General features: G+C 43.5%; 1 protein-coding gene across 1 annotated transcript in view; it reads left to right on the forward strand.

Moving 5' to 3' along the window:
• Nucleotides 1-2980, forward strand: part of CHRNA7 (cholinergic receptor nicotinic alpha 7 subunit) — a 109088-nt gene extending 106108 nt beyond the window's left edge. The window contains exon 10 of the mRNA XM_040968959.1: nt 2421-2980. Within this exon, the coding sequence (XP_040824893.1) occupies nt 2421-2939 (519 nt within the window). The 3' untranslated portion in view covers nt 2940-2980. The remainder of the gene's footprint in view (nt 1-2420) is intronic.
• The last annotated feature ends 23432 nt before the right edge of the window (nt 2981-26412 follow it).

Consider the following 26412-nt stretch of genomic DNA (forward strand, 5'->3'; position numbering starts at 1 on the left):
GCCAATTTATTAGTCTTTTTGGAGAAGATTGTTTATTTATTTGCAAGATAAAATAGTGGAGGGAGAAAGAGAGATCTGCTGTTTATTGGTTCATTTCCCCAACCAGGTCTGTGCCAGCCTGAAGCCAAGAATCAAGAACCCCATTCTGCTCCCTACATTGATGGCAGGGTCCCAAGTACTCGGATCATTTTCCAATTCTTTCCTGGGTGGATTACTGAGGAATTAGATGGAAAGCACAGAAGCCAGGACTCAAACCACACTCTGGTATCACATGCCAGCCCAGAAAGCATAACTTAACCCTTCGCATTGCAGTGCCAGCTCCTTATTCTTCTCTTTGAACCTCCATTTGTTTCTGAAATGGGGGAAGTGTGCTCATTGCAAAGGACCCTGAAAGGCCCAGGTGGGGTACCGTGTCTCCTGAAACTAGTATGGAGGCCTCGGGGGGCCAGGTGTCCCTGCCACTTCTTGATGGAGGAAAACCCTTCGGGGTCAGCAGGCCCAGCCTTTGCAGAGTATTCAGGATGTCCCCTCCCACATAAAGTGCTCTGTATAACAAAGGGCTATCTGTACAGGTGCAGTAGAGATCCTATGCAGTCTTCTTTCAATCCCTGTCTGCAGAGAATTGGTTGCAAGTACCTCTGATAAGATGGCATAAAAATGGGGCCCGGCGCGGTGCCGCAGTGGCGCAGTGGTTAAGTTCCTCGCCTTGCACACCCGGGATCCCATATGGGCGCCGGTTCTATCCTGGCAGCCCCGCTTCCCTTCCAGCTCCCTGCCTGTGGCCTGGAAAAGCAGTCCAGGACGGCCCAAAGCTTTGGGACCCTGCACCCGCGTGGGAGACCTGAAAGAGGCTCCTGGCTTCGGATCGGCGTAGTATCAGCTGTTGCGCTCACTTGGGGAGTGAATCATCAGACGGAAGATCTTCCTCTCTGTCTCTCCTCTCTGTATATCTGCCTTTCCAATAAAAAAATAATAAAAATAAATCTTTAAAAAAAAAAGATGGCATAAAAATGATCATCAAGAAAGAAAGCCCCATAGACATGAACTTCGTAGCTTACTATCTGCATGTACAGATGGGAAACACATCACCTGGGTATCCAGTGGAATTAGCTCATAGTCATAAAACCAAATGGAAATGAAGCCAGTGTCTGGAGATTTTCAGTGAAGGGGCTTACTACTCATATACTACTCTGGTTATGGTTGCAAGAAGGCTTTTAAATTCTTCTTCTTCTTCTTCTTCTTCTTCTTATTATTATTATTACTATTTGCCTGAATCGAAGCTTTAACTGCCTCCCTTCTCTCCATGAGAAACTAAAGTGGTGTGAATTTGCTTGGTGACTTTCTTGTAACACTGTAGTCAGAGGTTAGGAAATGAGAATTGTGGTAGCCAGATCCAGCCTGTCAACCATTTTAGTAAATATATCACAAACCAGGCAGGCATGTAAATTGGCATGCTTACACTGTGTGCTGCATCAACAGAGTTGAGTACTTGGAACAAAAACCTTTGGCTCCTGGAACTAAAATATTGAGACTGGTCCTTGACAGAAGGCCTGCCAATCCCTCCTTTTGACTTTTCAAAGTGCATCTGTTCCAGGTAGCTTCTTTTTGGGTCTCCATTGACGCCAGGAGTCAAGAGCTGTGTCTTACTTTCCCACATTGGTGTCGGGCCCATGTACTTGGACCGTCAAGTACTGGAAGCCTCATGCATTAAATGAGAGGATTGTGAGTTTGCTCAGTTTCTCACAGATCTTCAGAGCTACTAAATGTATCAAAGCAATTTCCCTTGTATATATGCTTTAATAACAGAGTATCTGTGGCTCACAGCTTGGCCCTCTCAAATCTCAGATCAGACATTTCTTTCTTCTGTTTCACATTGACATCCTCGGTACTTGCTTCTCATTAGGGCAACTTTCGAAAATGTTGCAAAAGATAATGCTTTCCTGGTAGGAGACACTTGGCGACCTCATATGTAAACTTGTACTGCTTCGAGCCAGTGGTCCACTGGGTGTCTGATGGGCATCCCAGGGTTACCCTTGGAAATGTAATCTCTTCCCTGTGACACTGTGAGTTTGCTGTAGCCTTCTGTAGTGTTTGCCATGCAGGGTGGGGGCCAGGGAGTTAGGTCTGAAAAAGAATCAAGGAGGGAAAGCAGCGTTCCCTGATAGCACAGCTCAGGGGAGTCCCTCGCTAAGAAAGAAGTCTCCATTCTAAGTCTGCCTTCTCTGACCTTGCGCTGTGTCCCCTCCATATCATTCATTCTCCCCTTGTCTTTGACTCAGCCAGCCTGATGTGTTCACATAGGTTGCCTGGGTGAAATGACCAGGAGGCAATGGAGCCTGTTACCCCATGGGTCAATAAGGAGGGCTTGCGTTGTAGCTCTCATGCATGTAATTGCTCTTAATGTGCAATTGTCTCTCCAGACCAGAATCATCCTCCTGAACTGGTGTGCGTGGTTCCTGCGCATGAAGAGGCCTGGGGAGGACAAGGTGCGGCCCGCCTGCCAGCACAAGCAGCGTCGCTGCAGCCTGGCCAGCGTGGAGCTGAGCGCAGGAGTCGGGCCGCCAGCACCCAATGGGAACCTGCTCTACATTGGTTTCCGAGGCCTGGATGGCATGCACTGTGCCCCTACCCCTGACTCCGGGGTGGTGTGTGGCCGTCTAGCCTGCTCCCCGACACATGATGAGCACCTGCTACATGGTGGGCAGCCCTCTGAGGGGGACCCAGACCTGGCCAAGATCCTGGAGGAGGTGCGCTACATCGCTAACCGCTTCCGCTGTCAGGACGAGAGCGAGGCGGTGTGCAGCGAGTGGAAGTTTGCCGCCTGTGTGGTGGACCGCCTGTGCCTCATGGCCTTCTCCGTCTTCACCATCATCTGCACCATCGGCATCCTCATGTCCGCCCCCAACTTTGTCGAGGCTGTGTCCAAAGACTTCGCGTAATGTCACATGGTTCTGTACAGGAACAAAATGTACAAAAGGACAGTCACTGGCTCGGTGAGACTTCAGGGTGCTAATTCATGGAAGCATTCAGTGTGACTGCTCTGATCCTCCTGAATGGTAGTTATGTTGCTTGTGATTGCCTTGTTAGTTTCAGTAACCGAATCCCAGCACCTGTCGTTTGAAACCTTCTGATGAGCTGACGTACCCTTGATGTATCCTGACTCACAGGGTCACTAAGCGTTCTGCCCATTTCCTGGGGAGCTGCTTCTAGAGTCCTGGAGAATTCTGGATCACTGGGCAGAGCCTGTGCGGTCAGTTCTGCATGCGTGCATGTCATCTGGCAGGAAGGAAACGCTTTTGCTTATGGACAGACCTAGACTGAAGCTAGTAAAAATAAGCCAAACTCAGTAATTCCACTATGATTAGTGAGAGCAAACCAAACCAAACCAAACAGTAGACTCTTGAACTAAAACCGTATCTGCTGATTTTCCTTTGATTCACACTTTTCCTCTTCACCAGAGACATGTGACAGAAATAACTTGATGCTATTATTCTGCCCTGAAAACAAATAATGAAAGCAGAGATATGGTTGATCTCTCGAAATCTGTTTTCACCAGCCTAATTTCTGCAAACTTTTTTTCTGGGAAGGGGATCAGATGGATAGATATGAGTCAGTTCCAAACTGCTCAGACCCAGTGGGACAGAGCTGTGTCGCTTGTCGATATCAGAGGACCCCCGAGCTTCACACTCTGTCCTTTGCCCTGACTTGAGTTGAGTGAGTCTATTATGTTCTGCAAAAATCACAGGATGGCTAGTTCCCCACCTGAATGACTAGCTGAAGCTAACGCGAACCATGCCTGTGTTCTTTTGAAAGCAGGAACACATTAGATGCTTCAAATGTATTGGTGTTGATTCTTCTTAAAAGTATGTTCATCTGAGCCCAACGCAGTAGCCTAGTAGCTAAAGTCCTCGCCTTGCACACACCGGGATCCCATATGGGCGCCAGTTCTAATTCTGGCAGCTCCACTTCCCATCCAGATCCCTGCTTGTGGCCTGGGAGGGCAGTGGAGGACAGCCCAAAGCCTTGGGACCCTGCACCCGTGGGGGAGACCCAGAAGAGGCTCCAGGCTCCTGACTTTGGATTGGCAAGCTCCAGCCGTTGTAGCCACTTGGGGAGTGAATCATCGGACAGAAGATCTTCCTCTCTGTTTCTCCTCTGCATATGTGACTTTCCAATAAAAATAATATAAATCTTTTAAAAATATGTACATCCACACAAATGCACAACATGAAGTGGAAGTATCCCTTGCTTGATTCTTTCCTCCAAGTGTGGACCAGAGTGTGGAGGCTGGCCCCAGGTGTGACAGGAGCTGGGGAGCAGAGACTGTGAGAAGTGTCTTTGTTGGATGCCCAGCCAGTGTAGTCAGCAGCTTGGCGCTGGGACAGCATCTGCAGTTGCACAGCCAGCTTCTGTGACTGCACGGTCAGCAACTCGGTTTTCTGGCGTTTGGGGTTCTGCCTCCCCTCGGTTTACCTGTCCTAGCTTGAGCACCACAAGCTGCCCCAGGTCAGTCAGTGGGTTCACTGCATACGTGTGTCTTGGAAACAAGAATAATTTGAAATTTTAAACCTAAGTGGTAGTGTTGCTTCATTTAGATTATCTAGCTTACAATATTATCAGAATTTTAGATGAGATCAGAGGTTAATTGACCAAGAAAAAACTTCTCCTGTTCTAATATATCATCCGGTAACAGTTCACAGCTCAAAGTCACAGAAACCTTCCAAACTCCTAGAGAACTTTGATTTACTTCTAATTCCCAAGATGGACACATCGCGCAAGAGTATTAAGTTTTCAGAGCAAAATAAATTGCATTTATCTTTCCAGCCATCCGTTTCACTCTTTTTTTTTTTTTGGTAATGCACATCAATTAGTTTGCCCTGGAGGAAAGAAGATGGGGCCTGTGTGCTGTGTATGTCCATGGGCACACGCACCTGTTCATGTGAGTTAAGAGAGGGCACCATGTTCACATGAAGAGGGCCGATGAATCAGGACCCTGCAGCATCAAGGCCTTTGGAGTAGGGTCATCTTCAAATTGGATTCACTCATTTTTTGTGCAATTGATGAGTGATGCACACTATTTTCTGAGTTTTCTTTTTCTATTAAAATGTCTTTAGAAACAAGGATGAGTGTTTTGACTTATAAAGAGAGTGCTACATTCTGATTGTCATCCCCAAATTGATCTCTACCGTACTTTTGCCGTAAAAGGAAAACCTTGGCTGTTTTGTATTTTCTGCCAAAATAAATAAATAAATAAAACCATCAAGAACAAATAATAGTAGCTCATGTTTTGACCACCTACATAGCTATTCTGTCACATATGAAAGTAACACGAAATAAGTGTGCACATAGTTTGAGTGTGGCTGGTTAAGAGCAGCCTTCCAGGGCATCACCATAAGGGTGCCATGCATGAGCAGTTAGGGTCCTTCTTGGAAAAGAAGAAAGGGCAGGGGCCTGCAGAGGGGGAGACACGAGTACAGACAAAGAGGATCCTCTTCCAGCCCTCATGCCGTGTGAAGCTGTCTTCACTTAGTGTTTTATCATTCCATGGTAATACATGAAGATCTACCTCATTCCTCTGAGTAGCTGCTTAGCGTTCCATTGACCAATGGACTGAAACTGCTTAGACTTTTACTGGTGAGCATAAAGTTATCCCCAGCTTTACTTTTATACAAAAAGCTATAATTATATCTTGGCACATTTTTGAACTGTACTGTGGTATAAATTCCAACTTAGGGATGGAATTGTGGTCTGTAAGACTTGGTGCACTTAACATTTTGATCGGTATTGACAGATTACTCTGCAGAAACTGATCCCTTGGGACCCCCACCAAACAAATAATGAAAGGAGTGACTCTAAGTTATAAAGCACGGGGTGTTTTCAAAGTTATTTTTTCAAATATGATCATTGAAAAATTGTATGATAATATTCTGATTCTAATTCAGTTTACTGTGGATGGTCTTGAGTACTTTTACAAGTGTTTATTTTTTTGAAAAATCAATTTTTTGTGAGTGTCTTTGGCACAGTTGTCAAGTTACTTGGCTTTTTCTTTATTAATTACTTCGGCATGTTGGGAATTTTCTGCCATGTCTAGGAAATATTTGTAATTTATTTTTTATGTTATTTTATGATTTATATATATTGTCATATGTGAGCTTTGAATTCTTATATCATTAAATTATCCATATTTTCCTTTGTACAACATGTATTTGTTTCTAGTTTTAAAAGGCCTTCTCCATTCTGAGACTATAAATAAACTTATTCATATTTTCTTCTAAAACTTTATGGTTTTATTTGTTAATCTTTACATCTCTTGAATCTCTGGAATTTACTTAGTGTAGCAATTGGAGGTACAGATTTTTTTTTTCTCCAAATAGTGGTCAGTTTCTCAACAAAATATAAAACAACTGTGGTTCTTTAATTCAGTGACAGTTTTTTTTCCCACTTGTTTAAAATGTTACCTTATGTATAAACTAAGTTTGAGTATTTGGGTCTATTTCTGTAACATTGATCTATCTAATGATACCTTTAATGTCTAAAGTTTTATTAACATTAAAATCAACTCAAGTCAAAACCTCCCTCTGCGCTCTCTCTCTCTCTCTCTCTCTCTCTCTCTCACACACACACACACACACACAAACACACGTATGCTGTCCCTCTCAAAACCTTAGCACATCTTCTCTTTAAAAAATGGGATATTAATGAATTTATAGTCTTCCTATTCAAGAGCATCTCAATCTAGGCTCATGTTCAAGAGTAATTTTATGTTTTGCAATAGAGTTTTATGGTTTTGTCCAGACAGATACTCTGAATTTCTTGTTGCTTACTTTATAGATTTTTTTTATTATTATTTGGCTTCCATTTGCAATGGAATGATCTCATTTCACTTTCCTCTTCAAAGTGTAGAAAAATGCTAGCTCATTCTCTTCTAATGTTCAAAACCAACCAGTATAATTATGATATTTATTTTTTAAAGATTTATTTATTTTTATTGAAAAGAAAGACTTATAGGGAGAAGGAAAGTTCTTCTATCCACTGGTTCACTCCCTAAATGGCTGCAACAGCTACAGCTGAGCCAGAGTGAAGCCAGGAGCCGGGAGCTTTTTCATGGTCTCCCATGTAGGCTTTTGGTCCCAAGACTGAAGGAAGCAGCCTCTGCTGCTTTCCTAGGCCATAAGCAGGGGTCAAGACGGGATATGGAGCAGCTGGAACACAAACCCTGCTCATATGGAATGTCAGCACTTGGTAGTGGAAGATTAGCCTGTTGAGCCACTGTGCTGGCCCCAATGATATCTGTCGTTTCAGATTTTCTTTTGACTCCTCCTTTCTAGTAGGGTCAGCCCTCTGTATACTTGAGTTCTCTGTCTGCAGATTCAACCTGTTATAGACCAAACATTTAAAAAACACATTACATTTATTCTGAACATGCACAAACTTCTTTCTTGTCATTGTTTCCTAGTAAATATAATATAGTCGCATTTTTTTTCTTGTTGAGGATGATTAGTAATCTAGAGATGATTTAAAGAATGTGCATAGGATTTTGTTTGAGGGACCAAAGCATCCCTAAATGTTGGTATCCACTGGGATCCTGGAACACACCCACCCCACATACATACACGCATACTGAGAAATATCTGGTTTCCCTTTTTTCTCTTATCCAGTTACATTTGAGGACAGTTTTTTTTCCTTTATTTTTGACATTCTTTACATAGTTAATTGCGGCACAAAGGTCCAAGGGCAACAGGAAAGTGGGTAAGACTATTGTTTCCACATTTTTTTCCTGTATCTGGGGTAAAGGGGGAGGTAAAGGAAGAAGCCCCACCCAGTCTCCCACCCATCCCAGGTCCCTGATGTGGGGCATGCTCTGAGGGTCTTGCTCAAGTGGTTTTGATAGTTCACCAGTTATGAATTGCTGCTGATCTCGCCATCCCAAGCACGATGAGGTCGCTGAAGCATCCACTGATTAACATAGTGCATCTTTGAGTCTCCATTTGCCCTGTTTTTCTCTGCCAACATATGGCTGGGGCAGTTGATTATTTGTTCTGTCCTTTGTCTTTTCATGGTTAGGGTTCTGAGTCCAGCAGTTCAATTGGGGAGCTTTCCAAAGAAACTTTGTCTGAGGTGATCCCAGACCATATTCTTGTGTGTACTTGTCAATACAGGGCCCGGTATAGTCCATCGCCCCAAACAGCTGGTGGTTGCAATTGTTGGGTCAGTTCTGTTTCTAGCCCTGTCTTCCACTAGAACCAATGGGTGTTGCAATCCAACCTGATTCTGCCCAGCACACACTCGGCCATCACATAAACCAGTGGGAGCTGCAACCTAGTCGGAGCGACCCACAATAACCCCCACCAGGCCTGCCCTCTGCCCTGGTTCCCATGCTTGCCAGTACGTGTAGCAGACTAGTCCAGTCTGTCCCACATTCCATTCAGCTCTCATACATGTCAATGGGCATTGCAGCCTAGTTCAACCTAACCAACTCTACTATCCAGCCCACACACCTGCTGTTGGTTGCCTTTCTGTCTAACCACTCCTGACCCTGTCCTGGTTTTCATGCTCTCCAGTGGGAGTGGTAACCCAAGAAGGAGGAACCTACTATTTCCTTTCTTGGCCACCCCCACTCCCAGATTATGCACTCTCCAGGTGGTTCTGGGATTCAGCTTGACAGATTTAGCCCCCAGTCCCAGTGTCTGCCAGCTGAAGCCACAGCAAAACCCAACCATCCCTCACCCACTCCAATTTCGGCTTGCACCAGTCAGAACAGTGACAGCAATTCAGGTGATATAGTTGTTTTTGACATGGAAGATGTTTTAGTGTCTCAAATAACTTATGTGAAGCATATATTTTCCTTTTTATAATAAGAAAGTACCCCTCTATTCTCAAACTATTGAGATTGTCTGGAAAAAATGAGGATATTAGATTTCTGTTAAAGTTCTCTGATGAGAACATGTTTCCCTTTGTAGGAATAGTTTGTTTTATTGGACTGATAGAACACTTAAGATCAAATCCTAAGAGTGTTCTTAAAATGATCCCTACTTGGACTTAAAATTTTGCAGTCAATATTCATAATTAAGATTAGTCATTCTGTTTGCTTTTTTGCACACCCATGGGTTCAATTAAATGCAGATCAAATATGTTTGGGAAAGAAAGTGCATCTGCACTAAATGTGTACAATTTTTTTTTCTCATTAGGAGTTTTATTCCCTACATAATATAGTATAACAATAATTTGTATGACATTTACATTGAGTTTTTAATGCTGTTTTTTTTCTTGTTACAAGTACTATTCTGCAAACAATACAGGGTAATGATAATTTACATACTATTTATATTACTATCAGATATTTTAAGTCATGTAGAGATGATTTATAGTATATGGAAGGATATGATCAGATGATATGCAATACTGTGCTATGTTATATAATGAACTTGAACACCTTTGGGTTTAAATGTCCTTAGGGAACCCTGATATTACTCTGCCACAGACACCTAGGGACATCTACATTTGATTTTAGAATCCTCTTCTACTTCAGTATAAAAACCTACCTGGACCATCTGGGCCAGCTCTGTGTTTCTGGACTTTTCCCACCAGTAGGCTAGGTCTTTGAGCACTTCTGAAATCAAATTTCATTATAAATTTTTAAGGTAAAATTTCATCCATTTTTTCCAAGATACTTGTATAGTTTTTGCAATATAGGCAGTTTATAATTTTAACATCCTCTATGAGGTTATTTCTCCTTTTTTTTTTTAATCATTGTTGGCTCTGTGCCCTTCTCTTTTGTGCTTTTGATTGGGTTTTATGTTTTTGATATTTTTTGACCCTAAATGCTAAGATTCATTCATCAAAATGAAGATCTGGGTATGGAGAGCTGTTAGCCAAGGAGCTTCTCCTGGCTTTCCTGGCACTAGCAAGAAATAGTGGCCCGAACCACAGTTGCTCCCCTGCCCCAGCAAATTTGGAAGCCAGTAGGGTGAAGGAGGGAACCCATCATGGCTGTGGTATACCAGCTAGCATTGCACTTGCCATGGCTGTGTTCAGTGGAAGAAAAGATGACAGGAGCTTTAGCCAGAGCCACAGGAAGTAACCATTACTTCCACAGATAAACTTCTTTCAGGCACAAACCCTTCCCAATCCTCCAAAGCCCTCATGTGAGTGTAGCTGACCTCAGAGCTTCTGACTCCTTTCCTAAGGACTGTTGATGTCATTTGCATGTGCCTCTGAGCTAACATCACAGCCTTTCTTGAGCAGAGAATGGGGTCCCAAGTAATGGGGTCTGGAAGACATGGCCTACACTTTTGGTCTTCATGAAACTGTTCCTGGTCGAACTCAAGTTTGCTCAGAGCATCCCCCTGCAGAAGTCACAGGAGTGAAGCCCCGGTCAGTATTGCTGCCAGCATCTTCACCCTTTCCTGTCTGTTTCTCTCCACCAATTTCAGTTAAAATTCTACCTCTCCCTTAAGTTTTCACTCTCAGCCTTGTTCCCCTCCCTTTCTGCTATGTTTGAGTTCTGTGATGTCTGTTACCTTCTAATCAATGCCATCCACTAAATTCTGCTGTGTTTCATTTTTTAAAAATAGCTTGCTTTTAGTATTTTAGTCCCTCTGTCTTGCTTTTTAAAGTTATTCTGTATTTTAATCGCGATAAATTGACTTAATATGCTGCTTTCCACTTTAATCAGTGGTATAACCTGCATTCACATTGTTTGACCATCACTTCTCACCTGCAGAAATGTTTCACTCCCTAACTCAAACTTGGTGCCCAGTGAACACTTACTTGCCTCTTCCCTCTCTTCTGCTCTCCCTCTCAGCTTCCCCACCATTCTTTGTTCATTCTGTCTATGAACTTGTCTACTCACGGTACCTTATGTGAATAAAGTCACGACTCATTTGACCTGATCTTGATCTTTGTCACTGTGCAAAATGTTCTCATGTTTCATCCACGTTGTAGCTTCTCCTCTAGCTTTTTTGTGTTACTAGACACTTCATGCATGTATTTCTATTTTCCTTAGTTATATAAGTACTTTGGGTTCTGAATTTTATTTTGCTTGATTTTTTTATTCTATTAAAAATTTTTATTTATTTTTTATTGAAAATACAGAATTACAGAGGTGAAGGAGAGACAGAGATCCTCCATGCTCTGGTTCACTGGCCTGAAGGCCTCCATGACTGATCCAAAGCCAGGAGCCAAGAGCCTCCTCTAGGTCTCCCACATGGGCATAGGGTCTCAAGGATGTGGGCCATGCTCTGTTGCCTTCCCAGGCCATAAGCACAGAGCTTGATCAAAAGTGGAACAGCCAGGACATGAACTAGTGCCCACATGGGATACTGTCACTTGCAGGCAAAGGTTATCCTGTTAAACCACCATACCAGCGCCCAACCCATGTGTTTTGATAGGTGGTATTTATATTAGCTTTATCTTCTAGACATTTTTGTCAAACTCAGGAAAAGCTGTACAGAAGGTTGAATAGCACAGAGCTTCCACACCTCCCTGGGCGCCACTCCTACGTGTGCCAGACCAGAATCTCCCTGAAGTATACACTCCAGGCATTCCTATTTAGGCTTCATCACCTAGCAAGGATCAAATTGAAACTGTCTCCAGACCCTGCTCTCTGCACAGAGGGTAGTATGTTGATGCTGAATGTTCTAAGCTTTTAACCATGGCTTGATCTTTTCTGCTGATCAACTCCCATGCAGGAGCTACCAAGACTCCCTTCATTACAGCAGAAGATGTTCCTATCACTCGTGGAAGCACATGGAATTGGGATCTCTGTGTCAAGGCCAGATATTCAGAAAAAAAAAGAGGATGGGTGGGACAAGCGTTTACCCAGTGGTGAAGGTCATAAGCTGGCGGCTCACACCAGAGTCCCTGGGTCCAATTCCTGACTCCTGCTTCAGATTGCAGCTTTCTGCTAATGCTGTAATGCCCTGGCATGCAGCAAGGAAAGGCTCAAATACTTGGGCCTTGGCCACCCAGGTGGAAGACCTGGTTTGGGTTGTTAGCCCTTTGTTGCAGATAGTCATTTCAGGCATTTGAGAAGCAAGCCAGCAAATGGACTTTGCCACCCTCCCTCCCTCCAGGTGTCTCTCTGATAAGTAATTGTTAAAAATTACTGCTAGTGTTGCTGTCACTTAGGAAAGCACAGGAAATTCAGGTGTTGTGTCAGGAAATGAAGATAGAGACTGGCATAAGGAAATGCATTTCTTCTTGTTTCACACTCATCTTTAAAAAATCAATTGATTCATTTGCTTGATATTCAGCTACAGAGAAAGAGGGTCTTAGCTGGTTCATTTCCCACATGGCCACAATGGCCAGGACCGGTACTGGCAGAGCCAGGATTCATGAGCTACATCTGGAGCCTGCATGGCTGCAGGGGCCCAGTCACGGGGGTCATTCTCTGGTGTATTTTCCAGGCTATTAGCAGGGAGCTGAACCAGAAACAGAGCAGCAGGGACAGGAACTAACCCCCATGTGGAATGCTGGCATCCCAGGCAGTGGCTTAACTCACTAAGCCACAATCCTGCTGGCCCTTGGCCCTTATTCTTATCCCTTATAAGGTACTTGGTTGTAGAAATATTTTGGAATTGCATTTATACTTTCAGTATAACTGATATATTTTGTTTTATTTTGTAAACTTTCATAATTAATTTTTCTTTTTTTGTATCTTGCTTAGACTTCTCCCTTTCATTTTCTGTGAATGTGTTTTCCTTTTGCTAAAATGGAAGACTCGTTATTTTTTACATGCACATAGTTACCTATATAATTTTAGACAATATAATTGAACTCATATTTTATAATTTATCAGCATAACAATATATGTTAGTTCTCTACTTTTCACTTCAAACCCCAGCATATTGTTAGTTATCTTTTCTATTTCTTACTCATATTACTTTATGCAACATGCTTTCTTATTTATTAATTCAGAGCATATCTGAAGGCCTCAACTGGGAACAAATTAAACGATATTGAAAAGGATATGAAAATTAATTCAATGTGCATGTTATCTTTTCCTCCAAATTTTGGCAGTGTAATTTTCTTTATTATTTTTAAAGCTTTATGAATACTAACATTTCCCTTCTGAAAATTCATTTCTTGCCATCATATGTGTAGAATAGTTACATGCACAAAATGGATTTTTCATCTTTTTTAACACCTTGGTTTGCATGTGAAGGCTGTGTCGTCATCATTCATCTTCAGTGGAGATAGGAAAATCTTTCCCTTTGTTGACACTTTTAAAAATAATATATTCTGTTTCTTGGTGTTTACTTTTTGACCTGTTCTTGTTGCTTTTTTTTTATTTTGGTAATTTCCCTTTCAATACATTTTTCCACCTCTTAGTTCTTGCTTCATTGACATTAGTTTCTTGTTAATTCTTTTTGAATTAGACAGAAGCATCTTCTGTGTGTTCACTTCTCGGTCTGTTCTCAGGCTATGCCCTGTTCTGGTCTCCTGTACTGTGTGCACGAATTCTTTGCTTTTTGTTTTCATTTTCATCTTGTCTTAATTTGGGCAGCTCCATGTGGGCCTTCAATTTCCTGTGCTAGACAAGATCTCTGACCCTCTTCCTGAGTTCCCTAATTATTCTGTCTTTCAAACTCAAGTTGAAACTCAATATTCCCTCTCGCTTTTAGTCTTCCGGCCTGAGGATCGGAGAGGAAGTTCAACTGCTGGGATGGAGGGCCAATTTTTCTATTCTCACCATGTTCTCTGTGCTGTTGGTCCAGATGCCCTGCTTTGCATTACCTGAAGGACACCTGCACTGCCAGTAATTACTCTGTTGTGGCCAAAGATAGTGGGACCTGCCAGCATTGGGGCACTCAGCCTTCTCACCGCAGTTTGGCCTTCCATCAGTATTCACCTACCCAGATTCTTCAGCTCAGATCCTTCATCAACATTTATCTGTGGATGCACTGCCTCTGTGCCCAGAGGCTGATGGGCTGGTGGCAGCATTCAGCTGTTGCCCTGACTGCGCCTTTTAGGTGGTTATAGCTGCACCCCTTTCCTTGCTGCCCACTGAGAAGGCCTGGAAGAGCACTCCTGACTTTCCTCCTCCTCTTGACATCCCCTGTGTTGCTAGGGCATAGGAAGTGTTTGCCTACTGGTTACAGTTTCTCTCTTTCTTTCTTTCTTTCTTTCTTCTTCTCCTTCCTTCCTCTTTCTTCCTTTCTTTCTTCCTTTGCAATACTAAGCAGCATTTATTGTGATTCCTAACTATAAATAGTACCTAATGTTTTTAAATATTTATTTATTTATTTATTGTTGAAAGGCAGATAAATACAGAAACAGAGATACAGAGAGAAAGATCCTCTGTCTGTTGATTCACTCCCCAAGTGGCTGCAACAGCTAGAGCTGAGCTGATCTGAAGCCAGGAGCCAGGAGCTTCTTCCAGGTCTCCCACACAGGTGAAGGTTTCTAAGGCTTTAGGCCATCCTCTTCTGATTTCCCAGGCTACAAGCAGGAATGCTTGGGAAGTGGTGCATGTGGGACACGAACTGGTGCCCATATGGGATCCTGCTGGATGCAAGGTAACAATTTAGTCACTAGGCCATCCTGCGATGTCCACAACTTCCTTTCTTAATCACCCTTACTCCGCATGAGCAGTATAGATAGGGTAGGGAGAGCAGGATCAGCTATAAAGTTATGAGCTTTTTTCCTTCCTGTTGCTGATTTTGTTTTATGGCTTTTCATTTACAGGGATGTATATAAATGTGTAACAGAGTCCATCATATCCAGATGTGAGGATATAATGCAGTGTGCATCTCTACTTCCAAATCAAACATGGACCACCCTCCCATGAAACTATTAAATGTATCTTAACAATAGGATGCTGGACTCTCTGCCATTGTCCATGCCTACAATGTCAGGATACATCTAAATAGCTGAATGATGGGACTTATGACTTTTTATGAATGACTATACTACTGTAATGTAAGGGCAACTAGTGGGGGGGTTGGGGAGGGGGAAGAGAAATCCCAGAGCCTATGAAACTGTATCATCAAATAATGAAATAAATTTAAAAATAAATATAAATAAATAAATGATCTTTGTCAGAAAGGCTTTGGACCAGGAGTATTTCATATTTCAGGTTCTTATTTTCAATATACATTATGAGATAGCTTGAAAATGGATGTTTCTATTTCAAAGTGGAAAAAATGCATTATGTTTCATATATACGTTATATGTGTAACCTGAAAGCAATTTTATACAATGCTTTTAATAACCTTGTGCATGAAACAAAGTTGTCTGGATTTTTTTCACTGGTGATAGCATATCAATTTTGGTTTCAGACTTTCAGACAAGGAATGTTCCTTGTGGAGGCATCTATAGGATGGGGTGCACCAAGACAGGGCCTATACTTTGCACATTTATACCTTTTGTCTTTCTCTTTCCTACCATTGGTATTTTGAAGACTATGGTGAAAGGCCCTTGCCCTTCACTTGGATGATGTTATTGTAAGAGTTGCTTTTCTGGGTGAGCACATCATTAACCCTGATATCTACCCCAAGACTCTAACCATATAGAGACATAACTAGTAGTGCAGTGTCAAGTGGTCGGCCTACAACCAAGGCTAAGTAATAAGTTATCTCCCACTGATTTTTTCCAAAGTGATTAACTTATCTATTTATTTGCTTACCTGTTTTTGAGAGAGAGAGAGAGAGATGAGAGATATGGATTGGGAGATGTTCTAGCCACTGCTTTGCACCCCAGTTGGCAGCAGCTGGGTCTGGGTCAGCTGTGTCTCCTGTGTGGGTGGCACAGGCAGAGGTACTTGGGATGTCGTCACTCCAGGCACATTCACCAGAAGCTGGGTCAGAGGAGAAGCAGCTGAGCCTAGCACTGGCACTCCCATGTGGAATCCCAGGGTCACTGGTGGCAGCTTAACCTGTTGTACCACAATGCCAGCCACATCTCAATGATTTTGAGTGTCCTGGCAGGTCTTTTTCACTTTATGTTGAAGCAATTAAAGTTTATGTTGAAGGATCTTGTGTGAATTTGGAGCTTGATATTTCTCCAACTGCATTTTTCTAGTTTTCTCTGTATAGTAAATGAAAATAGCTGAGTTTGACACTCCTTGTCATGTCTTATTAATACTAACAGCACTGTTGTTTTTTAAAACAAGTGAATGAACTGTGATTAAGGATAGCATCACAGAAATAAATGCTTTGGAGTCAAACATGTATTATATATTTCCCTGTGCATTTTGATGATCACTGTATACTATAAACTGCTCTTGTACTTTTCAAACATGATTGGAATTTCCGATTTGCACAATCTGGCCTGTACATTAGCATGTTTCCTGTACTCTGGTCATCCTTGGCTTTCTGATTCCTAGGTGATAGCCTTGAATTCTCACAGGCATCCTTAGTTGCCAAGCACCCCCTTCACACCCTTGCAGTGCTAGCTATAGATGAAAGGGTAGTTTGCTTTTTAGAAGACAGAACTTTGAATCTTTTATGGGAAGAGACACATCCACTCTATTCAACTGGTTTCAGAATTTCTAGAACTTATAGAAACTTGTGCGTTCTGAACGGGAAATGGTTGTAGTCTCCCTTGGCACAAATGCGGACTGGGATTGGATGCACCGAGCCCGGCCAGACTCCAACACCATCTGGTGCTATGGAGGACCAGGGTAGATGTGGGATGAACTAGGCAAGGTCTCAACCCCTACTGAGCCATGTGTGAGCCATATGTGGGTATGGACCAGCCATACCTGGGCTAAAATATCCAACAGCAAGGACCAGTTTGGGTTGAAGACCAATCAGGAAAAGCCACTATTTCTGCTATGACAGGAGGTGAACTAAGTAGGGCTGGCTCATGGACCCATGCACAAAATCTGTCATTGGGAGAGTTTCTGATGGAGGAGCCTGGGCAACTCCTCTGGCAGGACACAGTCCCTGCAGGTAAGCGCAAGAAACATGATAGGAAACAGGCCAAAACAGGCCATGGAAAGTTAACCATGGGCATACAGCTGGCATGGATTGGGGGAAGACCAGACTGAATCTCTTCACATCATCCACTGGTAAATTCAGGCACCAGAACAGTGTGGGTCGAGCCAGGTTTGGTCGCAACAAAAACTAGCGCCAAAGTGAGGTTGCCTGTGCCAGAAGTGACCACAGCACCCAACCAGCACACATGAGAACCAGGAAGGGAGGGGGCGGAGCCAGCAGGGGAATAAGAGGTGGTTCCTTTGCTGGACAGCTACTCCCACTGGAGAGCATGAGCTGGGATGGGGGCAGACCAGACTAAGCAGGGCTACAACACCTGTACGTCTCATGTGAACTAGATCAGGGAAAAGCCAGGCTGAGCTGATTATTCCTACTGGTGCAAACAAAATTAGAGTGGGTGAGGGTGGTTTGGGCTTAGCCACAGCATCAGCTGGCAGAAGCTGGCACTGGGGACTAGTTCTGTCAATTCAAACCACAGAACTACCTGGAGAGTGCAAAATTCGGGAGTGGGAGAGGCCTGGGAGGGAAATAGTGGGCTCCTCCCTCTTGGGTTACCATTTCTACGGGAGGGCACGAAAACCAGGACAGGGGCTGGGGTGGAATGGGGTGTGGGACAGACTGGACTACTGCTACACATACTGGCAAACCAAGGTAGGGGGTGGGCCTGGTGGGGGTTATTGCGGGTCAATCCAACTAGGCTGCAACCCCCACTGGTTTATGCGAGGGCTGAGAATGTGCTGGGCAGAACCAGGCTGGACTGTAACACCCATTGGTTCCAGTGGAAGTCGAGGCTAAAAACAGAATCAACCCAGCGATCGCAACCACCAGCTGATCAGGACCATGGACTGAGCCGGGCCCTGTACCTGCTAGTACATACAAGAATCTGGTCTGGGAACAGCTCAGACAAAGTTTCTTTGGAGATTTCCCCAATCGAAATGCTGGACTCAGAACCCTAACCAAGAAAAGAGAGAAGACAGAACAGGTCAATCAGCCATCTCAGCTATATGTTGGCAGCAAAATACAGGGTAAACGGAGACTCTATGATGGACTATGTCAATCAGTGGATTCTTCAAAGACCTTATAGTGCTTGGAGTGGCAAGATTGACAGCGATTCCTAATTGGTGAACTAGCAAAATCACTTGAGCAAGAACCTTGGAGCATACCCTACATGCAGGACCTGAGGAGTGTGGGAAATTGGGTGGTCCTTCTCCCTAATACCCCCCTTTTAAGCTGAAGGAAACAATATGGAAATAATAGTCTTACCTACTTTCCTATAACCCTTGAACCTTTTTACCCCAATTAACTATGTAAAGTTTGTCAAAAATATAATAATAAAAAAACAGTTGTGAGAAAAATAAAAGAAAGAATAATGCACACACACACACACACACACACACACACACACAACCTTATAGAAGCTTAGAATTCACCTTTCAATAACAGGGCCCAGTGCAGAAGCCTAGTGGCTGAAGTCCTTGCCTTGAACATGCCAGGATCCCATATGGGCGCCGGTTCTGATCCCAGCGGCCTCACTTCCCATCCAGATCCCTGCCTGTGGCCTGGGAAAACAGTCAAGGAAGGCCCAAAGCCTAGGGACCCTGTACCCACATGGGAAACCCAGAAGAGGCTCCAGAATCCTGGCTTCAGATTGGCTCAGCTCCAGTCATTGCAGCCACTTGGGGAGTGAATCAACAGATGAAAGATCTTCCTCTCTGTTTTCCTCCTCTCTGCATATCTGATTTTTTCAATAAAAATAAAATAACTCTTTTAAAATGTATATAACAACAAAAACTGTTTCTATAAGCAGAGGAGAGAAGAATATTTGTTCTGGAGTTGCATCTAGGATCCTTAAAGTTTGGCCCAAAGACAAGCTGTGTGGTTGGTCTTGCACTGGAACCTGATCTAAGGACTGAAGCCAGATTGTAAGTGATTTGAGGCAGGAGGACTGGCAGGGAGCAGCACGCGTCTTGTATTGTCTGCACGTAGGGGACCTTTTGCTCTCAGCAGGGGAAAGTGGCAGTGCTTTGCTTCAAGGTTTTCTTGTAAAAATCTCCAAGGCTCCTAGGAAGATTCTCCACAGTAGGGTTCCCGATGCTAGGCTGACAGTGCTTAAAATCAGAACATGTACTGGCATGAGCCCATCGGAACCATAGAATGAGATCCAGTATTTGCCTGGTACCTGTTGGACTCTGTTATAGACTGAATTATTTATGTCTTCTCCAAATTTGTGTATTGAAGCCCTGACCCTAATATGTAGAACCTGTGTGATGAAAGCTTTAAAAATTAAGCTAAATTAATCTTTTTGCATCTGCTGTAATCCAGTGTAACTGAGATCCCCATAATAAGAGGATTTAGGATGCAGACCCTCTGGCAGGAGACCATATGAGGACACAGAGAAAGATGGCCACCTGCAAGGGGCTTGTGGTGGTTGAGGGATTTGGAAGAAATAAGCCATGCTGATATCTGGATCTTGGCCTTCTGGTTTGCAGAGAAGTAGGACACTAAGTGTTGTTTACACCACCTTGGCTGTGGTCCTTGGTTCAAACAGCCTAGGGAACCACATTGTATACTATTGCCTCTGCCAGGTAGTAGGACCATAGAGTCAGATGAGAGTGCCTCTTAACCAGGTCAGCAAAGAGATAAGGGCCACACAGTGAAGAAGTCCAGCCTTGCACAATCATGGTAGACCTCCTAGAGATGTTGATGCCTTAGATAACAGCAGGTAAGAGCACTGAGACCAACAATGAGTTGCTGAGTCACTTTGAACTTGGGCTAGATACTTAATGTTCTGATACTGTTTCTGCTTACCCTCAACATATTTGTCTTCACTTCCTTGAATATGACAAGGAATTTAGAGCAGTGTCTTGTCACTGAATGCCTGGAATGGACAGGAATTAAGACCCTCCTCCCCACCGCTGGCTTATCCACTCTAGTTTTAGCTTCTTTGAGAGACTCATTTTGGTCACAGATATGTGCTGCTTTTGGTAGCTATAAAGGAAAAATTTGGGGTGAAATTATTTTTCTTTAAAACATGGTCTGTTCAATATGTTGGTTCTTGCAACACCAGCTGTCTCTAAAACTGCTTCTAGTTGAGGCATGATCAAAAGACAACCTAGCAGTGAACCTCCCAAGAACTATGTAGCTAGAAGGTTCCCAAAGAATGTTCTGGGGCTGTATTCAGGAACCACAGAAAGGATATGCTGGGTGGTCATTGTTGAGAAAATTTGTTTATGGCATCTTCTGGCTGATAATTCTGCTCCCTCACCATCATCTGTGGTGCCTCTGGGTTAGTGATAACATAGGACCACACCAGGTCACTGCATTTGCCCCCAAATTCAACCATCTCCCACCAACTGATCTCTGTGTGTGGATCCCTTTACCCAGTTTTCTACCCACAGTAGATGTGTTAAAACAAAGCAAATCAAAACAAACAAACAAAAATACCTTGCGCACCTAAAACAATGGATATATAGTAAGCCCTGTTTTCTTTTTATACATACATATTTAGGGTATTTTGATTCATAATTAGGCACAGTAAGAGACTCAAACAATGATGAGTAGACCAATTTAGTATAGTAAAATACTGTAATAAAATTTAAAAGATATGGATTGTTTATTTCTGGAATTTTCCATCTAACATTTTTGGATTGCAACTACCACAAATAACTAAAAAAGCAGAAAACAAAAGTGCAGATAAAGGGAGACCACTGTACCAGTGTAGAGCACAGCCTGGAGCACAAGATGTACCCAGAAAATGCCAACCAGGTTTATTATCTGCAGGATCAAACCTCACCCCTCCCACGTGGAAGATGCTATCTTCTTATTGTGAATGGTTCTCAAAAATAGCTTTCTCTTTCAAGTTTAACAAATTCCTCCTGCCACTGGGACAATAATACCTCACAATATTCTCTGGTCAGGGAAAAGGAAAGTTTAAAAAGCCAGCGCCAATTGTCTGTTCCTTAGTGACATCTTCCAGAACACAAATCCTGTAAAGCACATGTCAAAAATGCCAGGGTTTTGGTAATGTGTCTCTAAGGAAACTGCCAGAATCATTAGAGATGGGCCATTACACATGAACAACAGCAGAAGCTGTTCACAGAATGGACATGTGGTGACTGCCTACTCTGTGGTAAGTGTGTTCAGAGATGACAAGGAGGTAAGAGACAGACTTACCTGCCTGAAGCTTGATGCCTGGAGGGCAGACTGGAGAGCCAGAGCTTAGCCCTTGAGGGGAGTGAGATGGCATGTTGGCTGTCCTGGAGGTGGCCTGAGCATTGCAAGCCCCAGTGATGGACCAGAGTAATCAAGCAAGGAGAAACCGAGATAGCAAGAACCCATGGGGGAGCAGGATTGTGGGGGCTGGTGAGAAGAAAGGAGATGGAAGGGACCCTGAGGTATTCTGTGGTTTTTATTTAGAGCAATAGGGACAATTAAAGGGTATAAGCAGAGAAGGAATATAATCTGATTTATTTCTGGAGTCTTAAAATCAACCTGGGGAATTCTGCATCATTTTTGCTTCTTTGCACTCTGGAAGGTGTTAGCTGAGAACTCTGCTCAGCAAGCAAGTTTGATAAGAGCAATTTTGATAGCTGGAACTGGTTCTACTTTTGTGTTTGTGATCAGCTAGAAGGTGGGACTTATAGAGCACAAAAGGAATGGAATAATGCAGGCAAGGAAACTGGTTGAGAACTTTTGATCAGGGCCCAGGACAAAAGGACCTGGCAGGAAAAATCAGCTTAAGTTTATAAAGCATTTTCCAGGACAGCGCTATATAATCCCTTTTCTGGATCTCCTCAGATGAATATTTCCAAAGCCCTAGATGGTCCCCTCTGTCAGTTGGTGCAACCAGGAGCCAGAAATGATGCCAGCTGTAGATAGAAACTTCCGTATAAAGAATGGTTAAACAGATGAAGAAAGCTGCTGGCTACCAAAGAATAAAACAAACCATGGCTCCTTCTGGCTGATAATTCTGTTCCCTTACCATCTCTTATGGTGCCTCTGGGTTAGTGATGACATAGGACCACTCCTGGTCACTGACTTTACCCCCAGATTCAACCATCTCCCACCAACTGATCTAACAGAGGCAGCAGCAAGCCCAGACAGTCCCTTACTCACGACAGTTCCAGTTAATGACGCTTATGCCTTACAGCAGTGCAAGAGTTGAGTGCACACACTTGGAGTTTTGGGTTCAGACAGTGTTCCACACTGGCCCTTAGTGATCTGAAGGCTTGCAGTGATGCTGGGTAATGGCAATGAGCACAGCTCCCTGTTAGCTCTGCCATTGGGCTATGGGGGAAGGAGCTGATGTCACCCAGCATGCTGAGTGCTTAGCTAGGCGTGCAGTAGGATCCATGGTTTGAATGTATTTTGCCATTCAGATACTTTCAAGTTATGTTGAGTTTCTTGAGACACAGCCCCAGTTTAAGTCTAGGGTCAGCGCCTCTGTACCTAAAGCTGCTGCCAGCTCTGGAATTGACAGAAAAAGGGTGAGATTTTCTGGCGTTTGATTTCAGTCAAGAAAGTGTGCAATTGTTGATATGGGAGCTACTTTAAAGTCCTGATCAGAGAATTCAACTTCCACTTCATCTCAATGCTGGCAGCCCTTGATTATCCCACTCAAGTTGGGCGGCTCTTGATTCTTGGTGGTTAGTTTTCAGTTGTGCTGCAAATGTTTTGTCGATTGTGTTAGGGGATTTTGATGCATTTAAAATTTTTCACTTCAGCAGCAGTTGCCTGTGGATGTGTGGCGTGTAGGTTCTGGCCTCTTTTATAGACTGTGATTTCACTGAGTCACATTTTCTGGGTGTCTGGTGTTATTTTTTTCTGTTTGATTTATCTGATGTCTCTGGGGGTTTCCATGAGCAGTGCTGACGCTATCTGAGGGGTAGAAATTTCCCCAGGCTGAGCCTTGGATGTCTCTCAAAGAGGCCAGGGGGCTCCAGTGTCTGAATAAAGATTTTTTAAAATTTATTTTTATTGCAAAGTCAGATATACAAAGAGGAAGAGAGACAGAAAGAAAGATCTTCCATCTGATGATTCATTTCCCAAGTGACTGCAAAGGCTGGAGCTGAGCTGATACAAAGCCAGGAGCCAGGAGTTTCTCCTGGGTCTCCCACATGGATACAGGGTTCCAAGGCTTTGGGCCATCTTTGACTGCTTTCCCAGGTCACAAGCAGGGATCTGGATGGGAAGTGGGGCTGCCGGGATTAGAACTGGTGTCCATATGGGATCCTGGTGCGTTCAAGGCAAGGACTTTAGCCACTAGGCCTCCATGCTGGACCCTGAATAAAGATGTTTTGAGGCAGGATCAACTAACGGATCCTCCCTTACCCCATGTGCATTCCTTATATTTCTTGATGAGAATTGATGGGACTCACAGTTCATGAGAAAGGGCCTCTCAAATGTCCCCTGTGCTGGTGGGCCCCAGATCTGTCCCTTTTGATGGTGTTAAGCTGACTTGTTGAGACAAATCCTCACTCTGTCAGAGTGGAATATGCTCCAGACTGCCTGCGGAGTGCTAGGTCAGGGAAAGTGAAGTTCCTTATGACTATGCTGTTTGTCCCTTCCTGGGGTACGAAACCTATATCTCCATCTGATCTAGAAAGATTCTCCTTTGGTTCCTTCTTGTGTTATTACACATGTTTCATTATGCTGAAGACGGCCATTGGGGTCTCCCCATCTCATCCTGACCAGTTGTTGGGAGGTGGTGCTGCCTCGTTAATGCACTGTCTTAGACTTGGGGGGATGTACTTTGAGGGAAACTGTGACATTTGGAAATATTTCATGAAATAAAGGAAAGGTGTGGGTGCTGAAAAGGGTCAGTGGTGCTTTTGGACAGAGGGACATTCCAATGGAGGACTCGCCTTGGGGAAACATGTTTGGAAGAAACGAGGAACCTAAACTGAGAAGAGACATACCCAACCTCCTATGATCTCGTGGAGTTTGGCTTAGTAGCTGCAGCAGTAGAGTACATTGTGTATTGCAGAATTTGATTTTAGTCCACAACCCCTTGATTACTTTTGCTGCATGCCTTCCATTACTTAAAATATCTCTACTAAGTTGATTCTCTTTCAGGTTTTTATGAAAGAATGATGTTAAAGCATTGCTCAACAATAATTTCATATATAATAATGATACCAGGGGACCCACACATTGACTTAGCAACTGGTTAATCCGTTTCCTAGTGCAGGCATTCCATATGGGTGCCAATTCATGTCCTGGCTGCTCCATTTTCCATTCTGTCTCTGCTTGTGGCCTGGGAAAGCAGTAGAGAATGGCCCAAAGCCTTGGGACCCTGCACCCATAAGGAGACCTGGAAGAGGCTCCAGGCTTTGGATCGGCTCAGCTTTAGCCATTGTAGCCACTTGGAGAGTGAATCAGTAGATGGATGATCTTTCTCTCTCTTTTCTTTGTGGATCTGCCTTTCCAAGAAAAATAAATAAATCTTTATAGCAAAAACAAAAAAAAAAAAAAGAAAAATTCTCCCCAGTGGTAAACAAGGCCACTGTACCATCAGCCTGAATCCACACAAAATAGGAACATTGTCAAACTGACCTAATATTTTCCTCTCCCAATGTGAGTATCCCTTTCTTTGTAATTGGAAACCTGTTGCCTCACTACATTCTGTCTTCTTTCTAGATAAGACTGACATCCAAACACAACATTGCCATCTTTTTGACAGTCTCAGATCAGGGCAAAACCTTATTTCCTTGAATGTGCTGTCTTGAGAGCAGAGCCCAGCTAACTTGGGATTCCAAGCAGCTAGAAGCCCTGTCCTCACAGGAAATGAAGAGGAGGCCGACTGGGGTATATACAGATTGCCTTTCACAGGATACTGCCTTTATCCTAGTGGATATGCCAAAATAGCCTTTCACCAGGAGTCTTTCCCATGGAAATCTTGTTTATGCTGATGGAGAAAATACCTAACTCTTCCTTTTTCATTTCTGACTTTCATAACTTGAGCACAGAGGATTGTTTTCTTGGGATCTTAAAGCAAGAAAAAAGTTTAACTTATTCCCTGTTACATGTGGTGAGAATATTGGATTTCTGTCTCATATCTGAGGAACAGAGGCTGCTGATGGTCAGTTTTGCCCTCTAGAATTTTGCGAAAATAAAAGATGAGGCTTGTAGCACAAAAGCAATGATCTGTTGCAGCTACTATGCCAAGCTCCATGAGACCAGAGGAGGCTGGTTATGCCTGTTCTATCTCCAGCTCAAGTGCCCTCATAAATCCTTTTCTAGTCCTTCTTCTGAGAAACTCCTGGTATGTACCCTGTGTTTGGTCTCTCTTGCTCCAAAGAATAATAAGCCCAATTTGTCCAGGAGGAGATTTTCATTTATACCCTTTGCGGAGAGCATCCATGGGCTAATTTCCCTTAAATTTTGTAAGAAGACCTACACATTGCATCCTCATCTGGCCAGCCAGCCCACAACAGTTTAACTTCAGACTTCAGATTCCAGAACACCCAGTAATTCAACTTCTGAGCTAAGACCATCTTTGTCCTCTATAGCGTCTGGCTAAGTCTGGGAACAACTCCATGAAGCTAGAAATTGTACTTTCCTCAATAAGTTATCTGCTTAATGAGAACTACCCAGGCCATGAAATCATCTTTGCAGCCCTGTTGCTGTTTGTTTTTAAGCCTACACTCCCCTGATATCCCATTATTGTTTGTATTCAGAGAACATTTTTATTTTTGGAAGAAAAAAAAGTTCCAGTAGATACCCCAAATCAATCTGTTCATAAAATTTCACAAAAAATTGTTAACTTTACATGCATAAGTATAAACAAATAAGTAATAAATAAATAGACTTTAAGTTTTTGGTAGTCAAGTTAAAAAAAAATCAGTACTTAGTAGATACTAATAGCTGGAGACCTCTTCATGTCAGGTGGAAGATTAAAGCTACATGTGTGAGCAGCCTATCTATTGTTCTGTCTGGAGCTGATGAAAGAGTTTCAGTGGGCCTACTGTATGGCTGTGGCAGGTGGAATGCAGGTCAGTTTAGACTCGGGGCCTGGGATTCTTGCTCTGCCTGTTGTGTGGCTGAAGCTGGTAGAACCTGGGCCAGGCGAAGCCCTTGGGCTGCCCTGTGGCATGACCTGAAGTCTTGGGGGTGTGGGCTTCCATGGGGTCATGCGGATGGCACAGGTGGGGAAGTGTGGAGACCTGAGGGCTCATGTCTAGATGAAGAATATTTTCTGAGGGACTGTAATGGACAAGGCCATTGTAGGGAAAGGTAATCTGAGGCTGGGCCTTGGCACTAGACAGCATGTGAGTGAATCAGGTCTGGGAGCAGAATCTGTTGGGGCATATGTGTGCTCAACCACATGGAGCAGATCACTGTTGGCACATGCAAAATCTGTGGCTTGGAACAGGCCTGGTTGAGGAGTTAAGTGGATGCCCTGGCTTGGTTGGGGTTACCACTGATGAGCACAAGAGCTAGAATGGGGAGACTGAGCTGCAGTCTCCCTTGG

Source organism: Ochotona curzoniae, unplaced genomic scaffold (genome assembly GCF_017591425.1).
Source record: "Ochotona curzoniae isolate NIBS_2020 unplaced genomic scaffold, NIBS_Ocur_1.0 scaffold_4701, whole genome shotgun sequence".
Taxonomy (NCBI): Eukaryota; Metazoa; Chordata; class Mammalia; order Lagomorpha; family Ochotonidae; genus Ochotona; species Ochotona curzoniae.